We start from the raw sequence: 15,999 nt of genomic DNA on the forward strand, positions 1-15,999 counted from the left end.
ATGGCAGAAGTGCACTCTTTCGTTCCTCATTGATGTGGTGAAGGGTAAACAGGACAGAAGCAATAAATCTTAATTGTCTTTCTTCCCCAGCAGTGAGGGGCCATTCAGCCGCGATGAGATCACCGCCTGCTTCATGAAAGCTATCTCCAAGTGCTCCAAGTTCGGCCTCGGATGCCTCCACAATTTACTCGAGACCACGTTCAAAAAGCCCACCTTCTGCCGCAGCTGTGATGGTTTTGTAAGTAACATGGTGGGAGCCATGTGTATTGTGTGTAGTGATGTAGTGACTCTTGCAAGTCGCGCAGGTCAAGGGGAATAGGTGGGAAGGTTTGGCGCTCACAACCAAGGGGCCGATTAGGTTTGTGGTGAATCTGCATCCTTCGGGCTGGCGGAAGCCACCGCCGGCCCGGATGATGCGGATTCACCGCTGCAGTGTAATCAAAGACCCCCGCCACATTAGGATGGCTGGGGGGTCAGCAGCGGATGGGAAGACCATCTGCCGCTTTTCCGCCGCGGTCGCCTTCCGACTGTGGCGGAAAAGCTCGTATATGGTGGCGGTCTCTATCAGACAACGCCAGCCATATTAGGATGGGGCATAAAACATGCTTTTCCGTGGCGACTTTTCCGTCGTGGAAAAGCATATGGTCCTTCGTGTTTGGGGGCCCGTTGCGAGCCCCCAGGGTGTTGGGGGTGGGGTTGCACATGGGGGTACCTTTGGTACCCCCCTGCTTTAGCATGCACAGGGTGGTAGACACCACGCGGTGCCTGCCAAGTTGTGCATGCCAAGGCTACACATGCATATTTTACATTGCGGCGGGTTCTGCTTAAAGCAGCACCCGCCGCAATGTAAAATATATGGGATGTGACCGCCTCGAAGATAGGTCCTTTCAAGTGGCAGATCTTCCCTGAGCCCCACACTTCTTAATGTGTACATGGCACCCCTCGAGGATGTTGTCAAACCTCTTGGCATCAAATCTATAATGTACGCCGACGACACACAACTCGTCGTTTCCCTTAACCAATCAGGCAACTCCCTCTCTAATCTATCCAGTTGTCTTGAGAAGGTGCACCAGTGGATGTGCGACTCCCGGTTAAAACTAAACGGTGAGAAATCAGAAATACTCCTCTTGGGAAATCCAAACAAAATCCCCACATCCCTTCCCTGGCCGCCATGCATGGGAACTCCACCAACCCCCAAATCCGAGATAAAGAGCCTGGGGATATGGCTGGACCAGGATCTCAGTTTTAAGACTCAAGCTAGGAAGACTGCGGGAACCTGCTTCGGCCTCATAAAGATGGCACGAAAGATTCTCCATCTACTCCCCCTCCAATCCAGGAAGCTCCTGATGCAGGGGCTGGTGAACTCCAGATTAGACTATGGAAATGTGTTGTATCTGGGGGCTCCAGCCTCTGTAGTCCACAGACTTCAATGTGCACAAAATGCGGCTGCAAGAATCCTCACAGGAACTACAGCGAGGAGTTCAGACAAACCAGCCCTCAGAAACCTGCACTGGTTGCCAGTGAAAGAACGGGTCAACTTCAAGACCCTGTGTATTGCCCACAGAATAATGCACAATGAAGCCCCCCCCCCATTCTCAGACCACTTCTGACACAGCACCAGTCACGTAGACAATTAAGATCTAACTCCTTATCCCTCGCAAAAGTCCCTAGAATTAGGAAGGCCAGAACCGGCGGTCGCCTGTTCTCTTACAATGCCCCTAGACTATGGAACTCCCTCCCACTCTCCCTGAGGTAAGAACACAACCACCTCAGGTTCAGGAAGCGATTAAAGACCTGGCTCTTCCCCAAAATTTTCCCTGATCACCTCTCCCCTATTTCCCCACCTTGTTGGAGCTTTGGTCACTAGCGCTGGGATGCCCTAGGGTAGCTACGCGCTCTATAAATCCGAATCAAATCAAATCAAATCAAATCATTACGATCCTTTAGCAAACAGGGGTTCGTGCATGTATTGGATTTAGCAAGGAAACTCGTCATCAGCCCTTATATTTATTCTTTTGAAATTAGGCTTCGATTGGAAATGTCACAATTAAACTGCATCACAAAATTTCTGTTACCAAGAGTAATGCACTACATAAAAAACCTATAACAGAAGATGCAAGAAATGACAAGCTGTACCTGACTAACAATTGGTTCTGTCTCTGTTCTCTTGCAGTTCTGGGGTGTCACAAAGCAAGGGTACAAGTGCCGAGGTAAGTGTATGTTAGGTTAGAACAAAACATTACAATTCTTTGTGATTCTCCCAAATGTTTAATCCTGCAATGGCTGCCCAGGATATCCCTGCAATGCATGCTTATGAAATCCATGCTAGGCATGTGCAGGAAAGCATTGCACCGATGTAGGTAAGAATTCCAGCAAAGAATGGCAAGTAAAAACTACACTATATGTTGAGAGAATCTCTGTACTGTAAGGCCAGGAATAGGGGGTTTCTATGATTGCTCAATTAATATCAGTAGTGAATGCTCAGGCAATCCCTTGTAAACAATGCAAGTCAGGCTCACAGAATCTCTGAATTGCATGCAGAAAATTGTCTTCAATGGTTGCCAAGTTAATTCCTTCATTGCATGCTCTGCAGTGGCGGCCACTCCGCTAAGGCGGGGTAGCATCGCCCCACTGCTATTTGAGCAATGCAAAAAGAAAATGAAAATAACAAGACGTTATTATCATTTTATTTCTCTGTGCGGGACTGGAGCTAGGTCAGGGCAGGGTGAAGGCGAGCTCGCCAGAGCAGAGTGAGGACTGGTTTCCACACCCTAAGTGCGCATGAATGTTTGGTCGGCCCTCTTGGGCCAGCCAAACATTCATGCGCACATAGCATGTTCTCCACCTGGCTGTGTTGTTCAGCCCGACGGAGAACATGCCCAGGCTCCCAGTCACTGTCTGAGCGGCCAAGCAGGCCACTCAGACCAATCACAACGCTGTTCATTCAGCGTCGTGATTAACTGGGAGAGTCCGCTTCTAGTGCTGCTAGTGCAGATGAAGAAGACAGAGGAGAGGGGTACGGCGGTGAATGGAAGGTAATTTTTTTTCCGTTCCCCACCCCTATTCTGAAGCACCCACCACTGGTGATCTGAGAACCACTTAAAGGCATAGACATGGAATCTCTGCAAGTCATACCCATGAAAATTCTGCAGTACATGTCTGTAGAATTCAAGCAGTGTATGCCTGTGGAATCGGTGCATCAGTGCATGCCCATGCAATCCATGTCATTAATTCAATTCAAGTCAAAAATTCTTTATTTCGGCCAGTTCGGCCATAAAAGAGTACAGGGTAAAAAACAAGGGGAAAGGGAAGAGAAAGTGGGAATACAAGTAACATTAAAAAATCATATATATACACATGGCAGTATATTCATATAAGCAGAATAAAATCATTTCATCTTTCGAATATTTTAAAATAACTTCAGATTCTGGACAATCATTCTGGTGCTAGCAATAGATTTCAATTAATTTACGCCGCTTGCACCACATGGCTAGCAAAAATTTGGAGAGTGCAAAAACAATAGGGCTCGATTTACTAGTTTTAAGAATTCTAAAGGCATTCAAGCAGTGTTTGAAACCCAAATATCTGCACAATGGTGCCACTCAATATTTTCTTGATGTGGAGTAAGCTGGGCAAAAGAAGAGAACATGAAGCTCATCTTCTATGTCGCAACTGCAGCCCGGGCAAGACTTATCTAAGGAGGCCGTCCACTTACTTGTAACGGCCTTCAGAGGTAAGGTGCCATGTCGCCACTGAATAAGAAGTTTTCGAGCTAAAATCGGGAAGGTAACGTCCATGAAGTCCTCAAAATAATATGAATTTTTGAATTCTAAGAAAGAGTTGGTAACGGTGCCTACATTAGGATCGGCAATTTGGTTTTCCAATTTCTTTCCTTTGTAGATTTTGGAAAACAGTTTGCGTGATACCTGACCACAAGCCCTCTCTGGATCTTCCCACAAGGATTGTAATCCTATGTTTGACAGTTCATACTTAATAAACAAAAGCCAAGGGATTTTGCCTACGCAATTATAGCTAAGGATCTGGGGTAGTCCATAACCTGTGGCAGAACCTTAGGGGCTTAACTTTCAACTCATTTGGCAATAGGTGGCAGTCCCAAAGCACAGTTCGGATTAAGTTTAGAACGAAATGAATGTTAGTGGAAAAGGTGCAGGAGGAAGTGATTAGGAGAACACGTAACCGAGTGTAAACAATCAAAGGAAGGGAGGCTCTGGCACCGACATAGCAGAGTGAGTGGGGGAGCATTAAAGAGGTGCTACGCACAGGGGAAATGAAACATAAATATAGATGGGGTGGCACATGAAATTAATTGTTTAGCAGGACAGTGGAATCAATGTAAATAATTGAGTTGATGCACATAGGCGCAAAGGATTATGTGAGTTTTTTTAAAACAACAAATTGTGTACGCTACAAGAGGTTGTGATATTAACACAGATGTATATTGTAATTTACAGTTACCCCTGACGAAGAGCCAGATTGGCTTGAAATGCATAGGGTGTGAATAAACTGCTTTTTACGAACCTGGCTCTAGCACGTGTTTTTGAAGGAGGTTAGGATGGCCCATCTTTAACATAAGAAACCTGGGAAATTGCTTTTTCCTTTCATGTGGATTGCGACAGTGTAAATGTTGACTTGGATAAACAAAGAATCAAAAAGAGGGAAGAATAAGAGTAACATTCTCGAAATGAATAAAAATGAAGTTAAAACAGACTGCTAAAAGCGGTATTTTGCAGTGCCACTGGTTTGGGACACAAAGAGGTGTTCCACTTTGAATGTTGTTGAGTCCCAAGTCTAGCCTAAGTGGTATTAGTGGGGTACTCTGAGGAATCAACACCAATCGGCGTACACATTTAGACTCAGCTTTGGTCATTTCAGGGGCGACGCAATGTCCCCAAAGCTCACCCCCTTAGAGAGCGGCTGTCCTTGCTTGCGTCTTGTACACCTCCAGTGCAGGGCTCACTGGCCTAAAGCTTGAGGAGTTTGAGACTTTTAAGATAGCACCCGACAACTGTGTGAGTTTCATATGGGATTTCACCTTTTGTGGACTCCAAGACAAATTTTCATGAATAAGACACCCAAATACTGGAAAGTCGTAACCCTTTCCAGACGTACATCGCCCAATGATGGATTTGCGCGAGTGGACGCTGGTGAGTTAAAAATCAAGAATTTTGTCTTGTCGACGTTAATCTCAAGGCCTCTACTCCGACAAAAGTCCTCAAAGCCGTTCTGTATCCTCTGGATCCCCATGGGAGATTTGGAGAGAAGGAGGGTGTCGTCCGCGAACATAATCGCCGGCACCCTCCTACCTGCAAGCCTAGGTGCATCATTATCAGGGACGCTGTCCAGATGTGAGATCACCCCGTTGACATAGAGGTAAAACAGGGTCGGTGCCTATACACAACCCTGTCTCACCCCCCTACCAACGGGAAACCTTGGTGACAGCGTGCCGTTCTTGCCACAGCGTTCCCCTCATGTAATCTTATGAGCAACACTAAAATCTGCTGCGGGACACCCAAATCCCGAAGAACAGACCACAGTTTCCCCCTGGGTACTAGATCAAACGCGGACTGGAGGTCCACGAAGACCATGTAGAGGCTGGCACCCTCCACCTTTACATTCTTCCAGTACAACAGGATCAGTCGGAAAATTTGGTCCATGGTGGACGTATTCCTCCTGAATCCCGCCTGGAAGGGGCTCAGTACATCGTGTTCCTCCATCCACATCGACAAGTGGTCCAAGACCAATCTCGCAAATATTTTTTGTTGTACGTCTATTAAGCTAATTGGCCTGTAGTTGACTGGGAGCAGAGGTGACCCCTTCTTAAAAATCGGGACTATCTCTGCCCCCAGCCAAGTACTCGGAATTTCCATTCCACTCAAAATGGCATTTAATACCACTAGGAGATAGGGGCCCCAGATTTCAGGTTGGTGTCTGAAAAGATCCCTCAGTAGTTTATCAAGTCCCGGGGCTTTTCCTGCTGAGAGTTTCCCTATAGCGCTTGTCACCTCCCCTAAGGTAAACTCCATGGGCTCCTGCTGATCTTCTGGGATTTGCGGATCAGATAAGCTGCAAAATGCAGATTCACCCCCATATAAGCCTTTAAAATGGGCCTCCCTTACAGGTGCCGCAATATTCGGCTCTATGGCGGATTTTGGGTCACCCGAGCCATGATAAACCAATGACCAGAATCTGCAGGCGTCTTTTGAATCCAGGGCTTGCTTTAAAATCATCCACCTTTCCATGTCCTATTCTTTGTTTGCAGGGCCGATGACCTCTTTATATTGCGATCTACGGATCGCAATTCTACTGGACCCAGCCTTGATTGCTGTAAGAAGATTACCTTTTGTTCTCCTGCATGCCGAGTTATACCAGGATGAGACAGGTTGTCTCGGCCTTCTTTTGGGTGCCTGAGGGTCGAACACTTCAGCAAGATTTTTAACTAGATCTGAATGAATCCCACTAAGTTCACTGTTAAAATCCGTAGGAAAGTCTTGGGAGATTAAAGTTTCGACCTCCAAGAGTCGTGGTAGGACTATATTATATGCTTTAGCTAAGTTCTCTTCCGATCCTACTATTCTCCCCCACTTTACCCTGCGCCTGTTACTTGTTATTGTCAGTCCAGTCACCTCATCATCTCCTCCCCCATTGTTTGGATCTATTTCTTGTTGCCCTGGACACACCAGCTCCAGGCATAACGCATTATGGTCACTATCGATTCTCTCGACTACCCTGAAATCAGTGACCAACGACCACATCCGGGATTCCACCATGATGTAATCGATTCGGGACTCATGCCCTTTCTTATTGTAAGTACAGACTGACAGGCTGTCGGACGCTGAACGTCCATTACACGCCATAAGGGAATTATTTAATACAAGGGCTGTGATCTGAGTTGCCAGCGGGGACCACACCTTGGGGCGTGGGGATTGACATTGGGGAATCGCCCAGTAATCGTCCTCTCCCATGAGAGCACCTTCACTAGGTTTAAAAAACGGCTCATATTGGCAATTCACATCTCCTGCCACCAAGAGCCCATGTTCCCTGGTCAATGTACTCAAGAATTGGGATAGATCATCGATTGTGGATGACTCAAGACCCAGCCGTACTGGCCGCAAGTAAACATTCACAACCGCCAGCCAGAACCTGTTGGGACATTTGAGCACTAGACACTGCACATCCTCTGAGTATGTGGTCACGTTTTCCACCGCACAACCCAGATGAAGGGCGACCCATATAGTCAGGCCCCCAGAAGATCTTCCTCACCCTCCCCACTTTGCAGGTACGTGAAAAGTGGCAAATCCCGCTCTTGAATGTTCCTCCCTGGCCCAAGTCTCCTGATACAGACATAAGTCCATCTGGTCTACCAAGGAGCCCCACTCCGTACAGTGTAGCTTATGTGTTATGCCCGCCACATTCCAGGATAATATTTTAAGTGGTTTCGGTGCCGCAGCAGCTTTGGTTGCTGCAGCACTTCCTGTTGTTTCACCTGGATTTAGAGCCCCACAATTAAGTTGATCTCGATGCTGTGGCACTACACTTTCCTGTGTCGCAAGCCCTTTAGCTATGTTTAGTTCCCGGGTCTGGGTGAGTGAAGGGGATTTTACTGGGCTAACCTCAGACTCTTCTACAATTTCAGTAGCCTCTTTGGGGTTCTTAAACTGTGAAATAGTCACCCCAGTCTCCCTATCCGCCTGAAGTCAATCCACCATCTCGAGGGAACTAAACCTAAGTTGAGTTAGTGGGTAGTTTTGAGTGATTTGGTCTCTGTGGCCACCCCTATTCGCCCCTCGGCCCCACCTTTGCATCACCAGGGACCAATCTGATGCGCAATCTAACAATACTGGTTGAGGGTAGAAGAAGGAGAGAGGATAGGGTTTGATCCTTGACCCTGCACTGTCGTGAGACCAATTACAGATGTATTCTACTGTGCGCGGGTCCCTAAAATTGCCAAGAACACAATCACTTGTAATGTTTTTCCGACTATGACCCACCCATCAATGCCTCACTCCTAGCATTAAGCGGTAAGGGTCTATTATGGTTAAGCCAGTGGGTCACTTTATTTTTTAGTGACATAAATGATTCCTGGGCTGGGTTGCTAATCTCAGGGATACCTGCGAGTACCACCACATACGGACTGGTTTTGGGCGGTAAGTCAATTCTGGCCATAACCTGAGATGTCGTAGTGGATATAAACTGCCCCCCTCTGTTGGTATCCCAGCAGAATCTATAGTGGGTATACTCAGATTGCCCGCCACTGCAGGCCCTACACTAGCTCCTACGCCCACAGCTGTCATATTGGTAACTGTGGTAGAAGACCCAGCAGCAGGAGGAGGGAGAGGGCAGGGAGCCCCAGTGGGCACATAACTGGTTTGAGCGATATCAGCCGCCTGCATTTTCTCTTTCTTTTTACCCTATACCCAGCCATAGCCTGTTGTAGCTGAGAAAGCTGAGATTCCATGCTAGCAAGCTTCACTTCTAGAGGATCAAGTGCTGACTTTAATAAGGACCTCAGTCTTTCTAAAAGGAGTTTGTCCTCACGCTTTATCCCCCCCGTACACTTTGCCTGCTCCAGAATAGGAAATCCTTGAGAAGCAGCCGGTAACAGGGATGGGTCAGTATCCAAGTCAGTAGTATCATTCAAAATAGACAATCCCTTGTAGTTTGGAGGTGTAGCACTGCCAGACAATCCCTTCGCTGTTCTGATTTTCCTGCGACCAATCACTTTAGTTGCAGCCCACTTCCGCATATGTTTTGCCCCTCTCTGTTTTCCCATTGGTGGATTTACCGGAAGTTTCTCGGGCGAGGAGGTCAAAGATGGAACATCGGGGAGCGCTGTAGCCTCCTCTTTAGGGGATCCTATAATTGAAGAGATATGGTCCGCGTCCTGTGGAGCATGTACAAGGACTGGGGCGCAGGTAGAATTTACCGCGATGCGGGATGCGCAGATCAGAATATAGGGCATGAAAGGGGCGGGAAGAGTCAACAGCCTCAGGGCTGCTGAGGCTCGCGCTCCGCGCCAAAGCCAGGGAACGTCCTCAGGGTCCAAAAGCACCACCACACACCTCCGAGCGGCTCCCGCGGAGGGGGGACCGCGAGGCGCTGTTTTAAAGCGTCCGGCGTAGAGGGGGCGGGAAGAGTCACCAGCCTCGAGGCTGCTGGGGCTCGCAGTCCACGCCAAAGCCAGGGAACGTCCTCAGGGTCCAAAAGCACCACCACACACCTCCGAGCAGCTCCCGCGGAGGGGGGCCGCGAGGCGCTGTTTTAAAGCGTCTGGCGTAGAGGGGGCGGGAAGAGTCACCAGCCTCAGGGCTGCTGGGGCTCACGCCAAAGCCAGGGAACATCCTCGGGGTCCAAAAGCACCACCACACACCTCAGAGCGGCATTAATGTCCAGACAGTCCATGAAATACATGGCCAGGGAATCCATTCACAGAGTAGCCCAAGAATACCAGTCTGTGTGAGGTTTTAAAAAGGGACACTGGGAGAAAGTGTATTATTATTTGGCAGGAATGTGAGTCCTCATTTATCTATTTATTTATTTATTAATACAATTTATAGAGCGCATACATATGCCCGCGGGCGTCTTGGCGCTATGAATACCAGATAGGATTTTTCTGAGGGTGGCAGAGTCTGAACGAGGAACCCATTACTGGTTAAACAACCAGGTCTTCACCAGTTTCCGGAATTGGGGGAGCGATTATGCTGTTCGAATTGTCAATGGGAGCGAGTTCCAGAGTCTAGCTGCAGATACCGTAAAACGCCTGTCTCCCCAAGTGACTGTCCTTGTGCGTGGTACCGCTAATTGATGCAACAACATCGATCTCAGTGGTCTTAAAGGGCGGTAGGTGGAGAGCTGAGTTTGCAGAAACCTAGGACCCTGGTTATGAATGGCTTTAAATGCTAAGCAAAGTGACTTACATTTGATTCGATTTTTAATTGATAGCCAATGATAGTTTTTTATCATATGACTGACTGAATTAAATTTTAGAGTTTTAGAAAGTAGTCTTGCTGCTGCATTTTGGATCATCTGTAACTTAGAGATAACCCGGGCTTGTGCGTTGACAAACAAACCATTACAGTAATCAAGCGAGGAGAGCACCAATGTACTCACTACTGTTTTTCCCGCACTATCCGACAGAAAGGGAATGATTTTCCTAATTAGTCTGAGTTTGTGATAAGCATTCGCCACCGTTTGGTTAGCACGAGCTACAAAGTTTAGCTTATCATCAAAAACTATGCCCAGATTTCTGACCCTAGCAGAGGGGGTTGGTAAAGCTCCTAACGAAGGAGGCCACCACACCGGTGACCACTGTGGGGTGATGTTTCCAAAAATGACCACCTCCGTTTTCTCGGAGTTCAACCTCAAGCAGTTGGCCAGCATCCAATCTCTAATAGCCAGCATGCCCTCTTGAAACCGTGCCGCTACATGTTCCGCGTCATTATTAATAGCAAGCACCAGCTGGGTGTCGTCAGCATAGGAGGTTAGGCTCATCTGGTAGGATTTAATAACTCTCGCCAAGTCCAACACGTAGATATTAAACAGTGTTGGACTAAGCAATGAGCCCTGGGGAACTCCACAAGGCAAGGCAAGCTCTGGCGATTTAAAAGGACCCAATGTAACTGCCTGTGATCTACTGGAGAGAAAAGAGGTGAGCAGCTCTCTCGCGCTGGATTGAATGCCCAGACTTCCGACACGGTCAATCAAGATGGAATGATCGACCGTGTCGAAAGCCGCCGAGAGATCTAGCATTATGAGAATAGCTGCACCACCTTGATCCCTGATGGTTCTGATATCATCTGCAGCTTTAATAAGGGCCGTCTCTGTACCATGGAGCTTTCGAAAGCCAAACTGCGTATCATCCAGCAATTTGTTTTGCTCATGATAGTCCGCCAACTGGATGTTCATGGCCTTCTCGAGTACCTTGGATATATATGGTAAACTGGCTATGGGTCTATAGTTTTTAAGCTGTTCCTTATCTAGAGACGGCTTCTTAAGAAGCGGTTTTAGCAGAGTAGTTTTTAACATATTCGGGTATATCCCAGACCCAAGAATCACATTACAAACTTGCATGATAGACCTGCTAATTATATCCAGAACTGGTAGATAAACTCTGGGAGGGCAGGGATCCAAAGCTGATCCTGATTTTATAGACACCATAAGGTCCCTGATATGTTCCTCCTGCAGTGCCTCAAATTGATCTAATTTGCAAGTATGGGGCATGCTAGATGCAGCTGAAGATGTTATATCATTAGTGGAGAACTCAGTGTAGATATTGTGAACTTTGGTGAAGAAGAAGTTAGCCAAGGAGTCACAGAGGGCCTGCGATGGAATGGGGGCAGAATCTGTCGACTTCCCTGCCAGATGTTTAACTACTTCAAATAACTGTTTACTAGAGTTTTTGGCAGAATCAATTTGGTTACCAAAATACTTCTTCTTGGTCTCTAAAATCATTTTTTATAGGTTAGTTGTGTTTGTTTGTAGCGCATTTTACTAACTAGATCATAGGACCTTCGCCAATTTCTTTCCGCTCTACGACATTCTTGTTTATGTCTCCTAAGATCTTCTGTAAACCATGGGGAGGATGGTACCTTTCTATTCCTGGAGATAGTCTTAAGGGGAACTAGTAGGTTCACGGCATTATCTATCCAGTCCACAAACTGTTTGACTGCTGTATTTGGATCCATGGATATGGTAGGGCGGGACTTGATCAATAAATCAGAAAAAGCTACATTAGGGGGCGTGGTCTGGCCACGCAGGAAGATGGCCGCCTGAGGGGAGAGCTCCCCTGAGGGACGGACCCCCAACGATCCTTCCTTGCCTACCTGTCTGCCGGGATCCTGTTTTGGAGCTCCATTGTCAGCGGACGTTGCCAGGAATGCAGCGACGTGTTTCTTGTGCTGCTGCAGCGCTGGTTTCCTTCCTTCTTGGCGGCATGAAGACGTGACTGTCTGCACCGTCATCTATACCGGGACCTCTGCGCTTATGACGCCGCACTTCCTGTCAGGGTAAGCCGCGCCTCCAGCAACTCCAGGGCCGGGCTTTCTCACGCCTTAGGCCGCACCCCCTCATCAGGCGAGGCCGCGCTCCTACAATCAGACAGGCGCTGAGTTCTAACATTGTGTGTATTCTTAACACACGGCACCCTCTCCCAATACATTTCTGAGGGGATTTCTCTAAATACTGAACTGCAGCACTCTAAAGAATTATTTTTCACAGCGCCTTCAACATTTTTCAATGACTCTAAAGTATTTTCCAGTGCCACAAACAACTGCCTTACATTTCTTCAAAGTAAATTCACGTGCTTTGTTGTGTTGGCCCCAAGTGACAGCTGGTGACAATTTTCTTTATTATATTCGGTCACCTCATTTTGTTGCTCTGCATGTCTTTGCCTTTTCACCTTCAGCTCAATCACTGCACTTCTGCTGTGTGGTCCAATTTATTATTGTGGTATAGCTGGCCTGCTGCTGTTTTCACTTATTATACCCGCATGCTTTCTTGAGGAGACAGTTTTGGCGTGCGACATTTGTCACTTCAATTTTACACTGTTCTGGTGACGCACTACTTGCTGTTTGGAGACACCATTGGGCAGTTCTCCACTTTTAAGCACTATATACTTGCTGCATATGTATCTTTGCCTCTTGGGTGCTTGACACGTCATTGGTCTCATCATTGCCTCTTACTCCACTATCCCATCTATTCGCTACTATAGACCACCTATACAACGGTGCACGAAGATGTCTACTGCCAGGAATGGGGTTCGTGGACCTAAGCAGCCACTTTTCACCGAAGTAGTGAAACAACCTTCCGCTTCGCCACCTAAAGGTAATGGTCCTGCGTCGCCTCCTTCATCGCAAACTGCGTCACCTCAGAGTGACAAGTCCTTATCTGGCACCATGTAACGTATTTTACAAGAACTTTCTGGAGTTAATCGTCGACTGGAGGGTCTAGATGTTACCATGTCATCATTGGCTGCGGAGACTAAGTCAATTAGGGCTGAACTCACTACTTTTCACACAAGGATTGACAACATTGACTCTAAAATAGTGGCTATGGAAAGTCGATTGGATTCTGTTCAAGGTTCGGACCAAGATCTCCTTTTTCTACACAGCAAGATCATCGATTTGGAAGATCGCAGTCGTAGAGACAATGTCCGTTTTTTCGGCTTTCCAGAAAATGTTGAAAAGCATGACATGAAGAACTTTCTATGTGTCACTCTTCTCACTTTGACTGGAATTTCCTTTACTCCCCCTCTTGAATGTCAACGGGCTCACAGACTGGGTCCACCTCGCTCTGATGCCTCTGCACGACCCCGACCAATTATAGCATGTTTTCTTTGTCATGAACAAGCCCGCCAAATCTTATCATTTGCTCGCTCACAAGGCTCCTTTCTGTTTCAAGGTCATACCATTCACATGGCTGCAGACTTCTCTAAGGAAACGAATGAACGGAGAAAGGCGTTTCTCTCTTTGTGGCCCCAACTGCGCCAAATGGACATCAAATATGGGTTATTTGAGCCTGCGCGCTTTTGTGTTACTAGGAATGGAAATTCTAAAGACTTTTATGATCCTGCGCTTCTTCAGCAGTTCTTGGACGATCTCAGGTCCGAAGATATGGAGACTCAATCTTCCTCCCATGCGCCCCCTTCTCAATCCAAGACTTCAGCTACAAATGTGTCAACATCTTCTCTGAACGATTCTACTGACTCCAGACAACGTGGCAGGGATCTCACCCGTTTGCCTCGCTCCCAGGAGGATAGAGACTCAGCTCTGCGTTCCGTCTCCTCTCTCACTACCACACAGAAGAGAGACACATCTAGATCGCCTCTCAAGAAGCACCCTGATGCTGACTGACTTCCACTTTCTCTGCTCTACTGTTTTCTTATCTCACACATTGGTAGCAATTTCTATTGTTGGTCCTATTTTTGCTACTTGATTCGTCAGTCAAGAATCTACATTACTATATAATACGGTCTCCTCTACTGCATGATTTCCATAATGTTTTTCACCTCATTATTATTCTATATTCTCTATGTGACTACTGCTCTCAGTTTTCAAGTTCTTTCTTTAAATTTTAGGAACTGTTTCTACATATTGTATGATTATTGCCTTATCTATGGGGGATTGTTCTTCCTCTGTTCTTTTCTTTCTTTGACCCTTGTTTTGTTGTCCTGTTTATCGATCTACGTTTCATTCATTCCTTAGCTGTTCAGTTCCTGTTTGGTGTTTCTTTTGTTTCATTGTTATCTTCTAGAGTATTTTTCAATTTGCTGGTCTCATTCATGTTTCCAACATCTGTAGGTTTCCCCCCCTCTTTTCTGCTTCCTATTCTCTTTCGGAGCTCTTGACTTTATTCCCTCCTCTATTTTATTATTCTATTTTTCCCACACCTCTTTTCCTATGTACTTTGTCTTTCTCTTGCTTCATTCTCCTTGCTTTTATTTTTTCTCCTCCTGCTCTTCTCATATTGTGTTCAGATTGTAGGGGAACTTTGATGCCCTTGTTCTTTTCCACATTCTGTATCGCGACAATCTCTTGTGCGGAGTGGATGGGGAGGGGGGTTCCGATTTTGATGATGTAACTTTATTTTATTATACTCTGTATATCTCATGTTCCCATTTCTCCTTTAGATCCCCATTCTTCTTTTTCTCCCATCTCTCCTCTTTTGAATGACTTCGTATTTCCCCTTCTTTCTATGGTAGTGTTGGTTTTGTTTCTCTCCATGCTTTCTTTCTTCTTTATCTCTCCCTCTCTCTATGTCTCTCCTTTCTCTTTATTATATACTCCGGTCTCTTTAATTTTTTCACTTGTTCTACTGCCCTTTCTTCTTATCTTATCATTCTTTTCTTATTTTTGTTCTAGTGTCACGTTTTTGTATTACGCTCACTCCGTTTTTGCTTCATATTGCGATTCCCATCTTATTGTTCTTTATATTCTGTATTGGGTACTTTCAGCCTCCTAAGAGTATCTATGCCTTTGCCTGTCTCGCTCATAGATAGTGCTTCACTTATAGAGCTTCTTACCTGTTTCTCTCTTCCCTTATAGTGCCATTACTAATGTTCAGCTTGATATATTTACTTCATTGACTGTTCCGCACCTATACAGTATATACTCATGTTGTTATTCCATATATATTTTACATTGTGTTATGGAGGGAGGGAGAGAGGTTTGAAAATCTGATTTTTTTACATTCAGTTGCTGCTGTTTCCATGTTATCATCTGTCCTTTGGATGCCCATTCTTCTTTCCTCGAAGGGGGTCCGGCCTCCCTTGGCGTTGCTCTAAGTGTACCCAGACCCATAGTTCACAGTCTAGGTTACTCTCTCTTCTCTTTTCTTTCTTCTTTTCTTTTTTTTTTCTATACCTCTACTACTTTTTTTTTCTCTTTTCTAACTCCTTTGTCTAATCCAGTTTTTCACTCTGCCATTCTAATCTATTTTTTCTTTCTCCTTTTCCCTTTCCCCAAACAATCATTTCACCTTCTACTCACCTTTTGTCTTTTGTTCCCCAGGGTAACATCTCTCTTCTTTTTTTTGTTTTGTATTTATCTGTTTCTTCTTTTCCTACTTCCTGATTTTGTGAAACCTGTCATAATGTCTTCTGCTCATCCGTTATCTGTCATTTCCTGGAATGTTAATGGCCTTACCCATTACATAAAACGCAAGAAAGTTCTTTCTTATTTACAATCTAAGCATGTGGACATTGCTTTATTGCAAGAGACTCATTTGGATGATATTGAATCCAGTAAACTCAGTAGAGACTGGGTTGGTAAGGTCATCCATAATAGTGTTTCTAAACTTGATCCCACCAACCCTCATCCGGTTCGTAAATGTGGGGTGGCCATCCTTTTTCGGAAGTCACTTCCTTTCACAATTTCTAAGACATGGTCTGATCCGGAAGGTCGGTATGTATTTGTTAAACTGAAACTTGGGAATTCATTCATTTGTCTCGGTTCTGTGTACGCTCCAGTAGGTCCCAAAAAACAA

General features: G+C 46.0%; 1 protein-coding gene across 2 annotated transcripts in view; it reads left to right on the forward strand.

The window, feature by feature from the left end:
• The window catches only part of LOC147692464 (RAS guanyl-releasing protein 4-like), a 516,206-nt gene that overhangs the window by 419,023 nt on the left and 81,184 nt on the right, over positions 1-15,999 (forward strand). For both annotated transcript variants that reach the window (XM_086938673.1, XM_086938674.1), the window contains 2 exons: positions 91-238; positions 2,174-2,210. In XM_086938673.1, coding sequence (XP_086794799.1) covers positions 91-238; positions 2,174-2,210 — 185 coding nt within the window. The remainder of the gene's footprint in view (positions 1-90; positions 239-2,173; positions 2,211-15,999) is intronic.

This window comes from Lissotriton vulgaris, chromosome 9, assembly GCF_964263255.1.
Source record: "Lissotriton vulgaris chromosome 9, aLisVul1.2, whole genome shotgun sequence".
NCBI lineage: Eukaryota > Metazoa > Chordata > Amphibia > Caudata > Salamandridae > Lissotriton > Lissotriton vulgaris.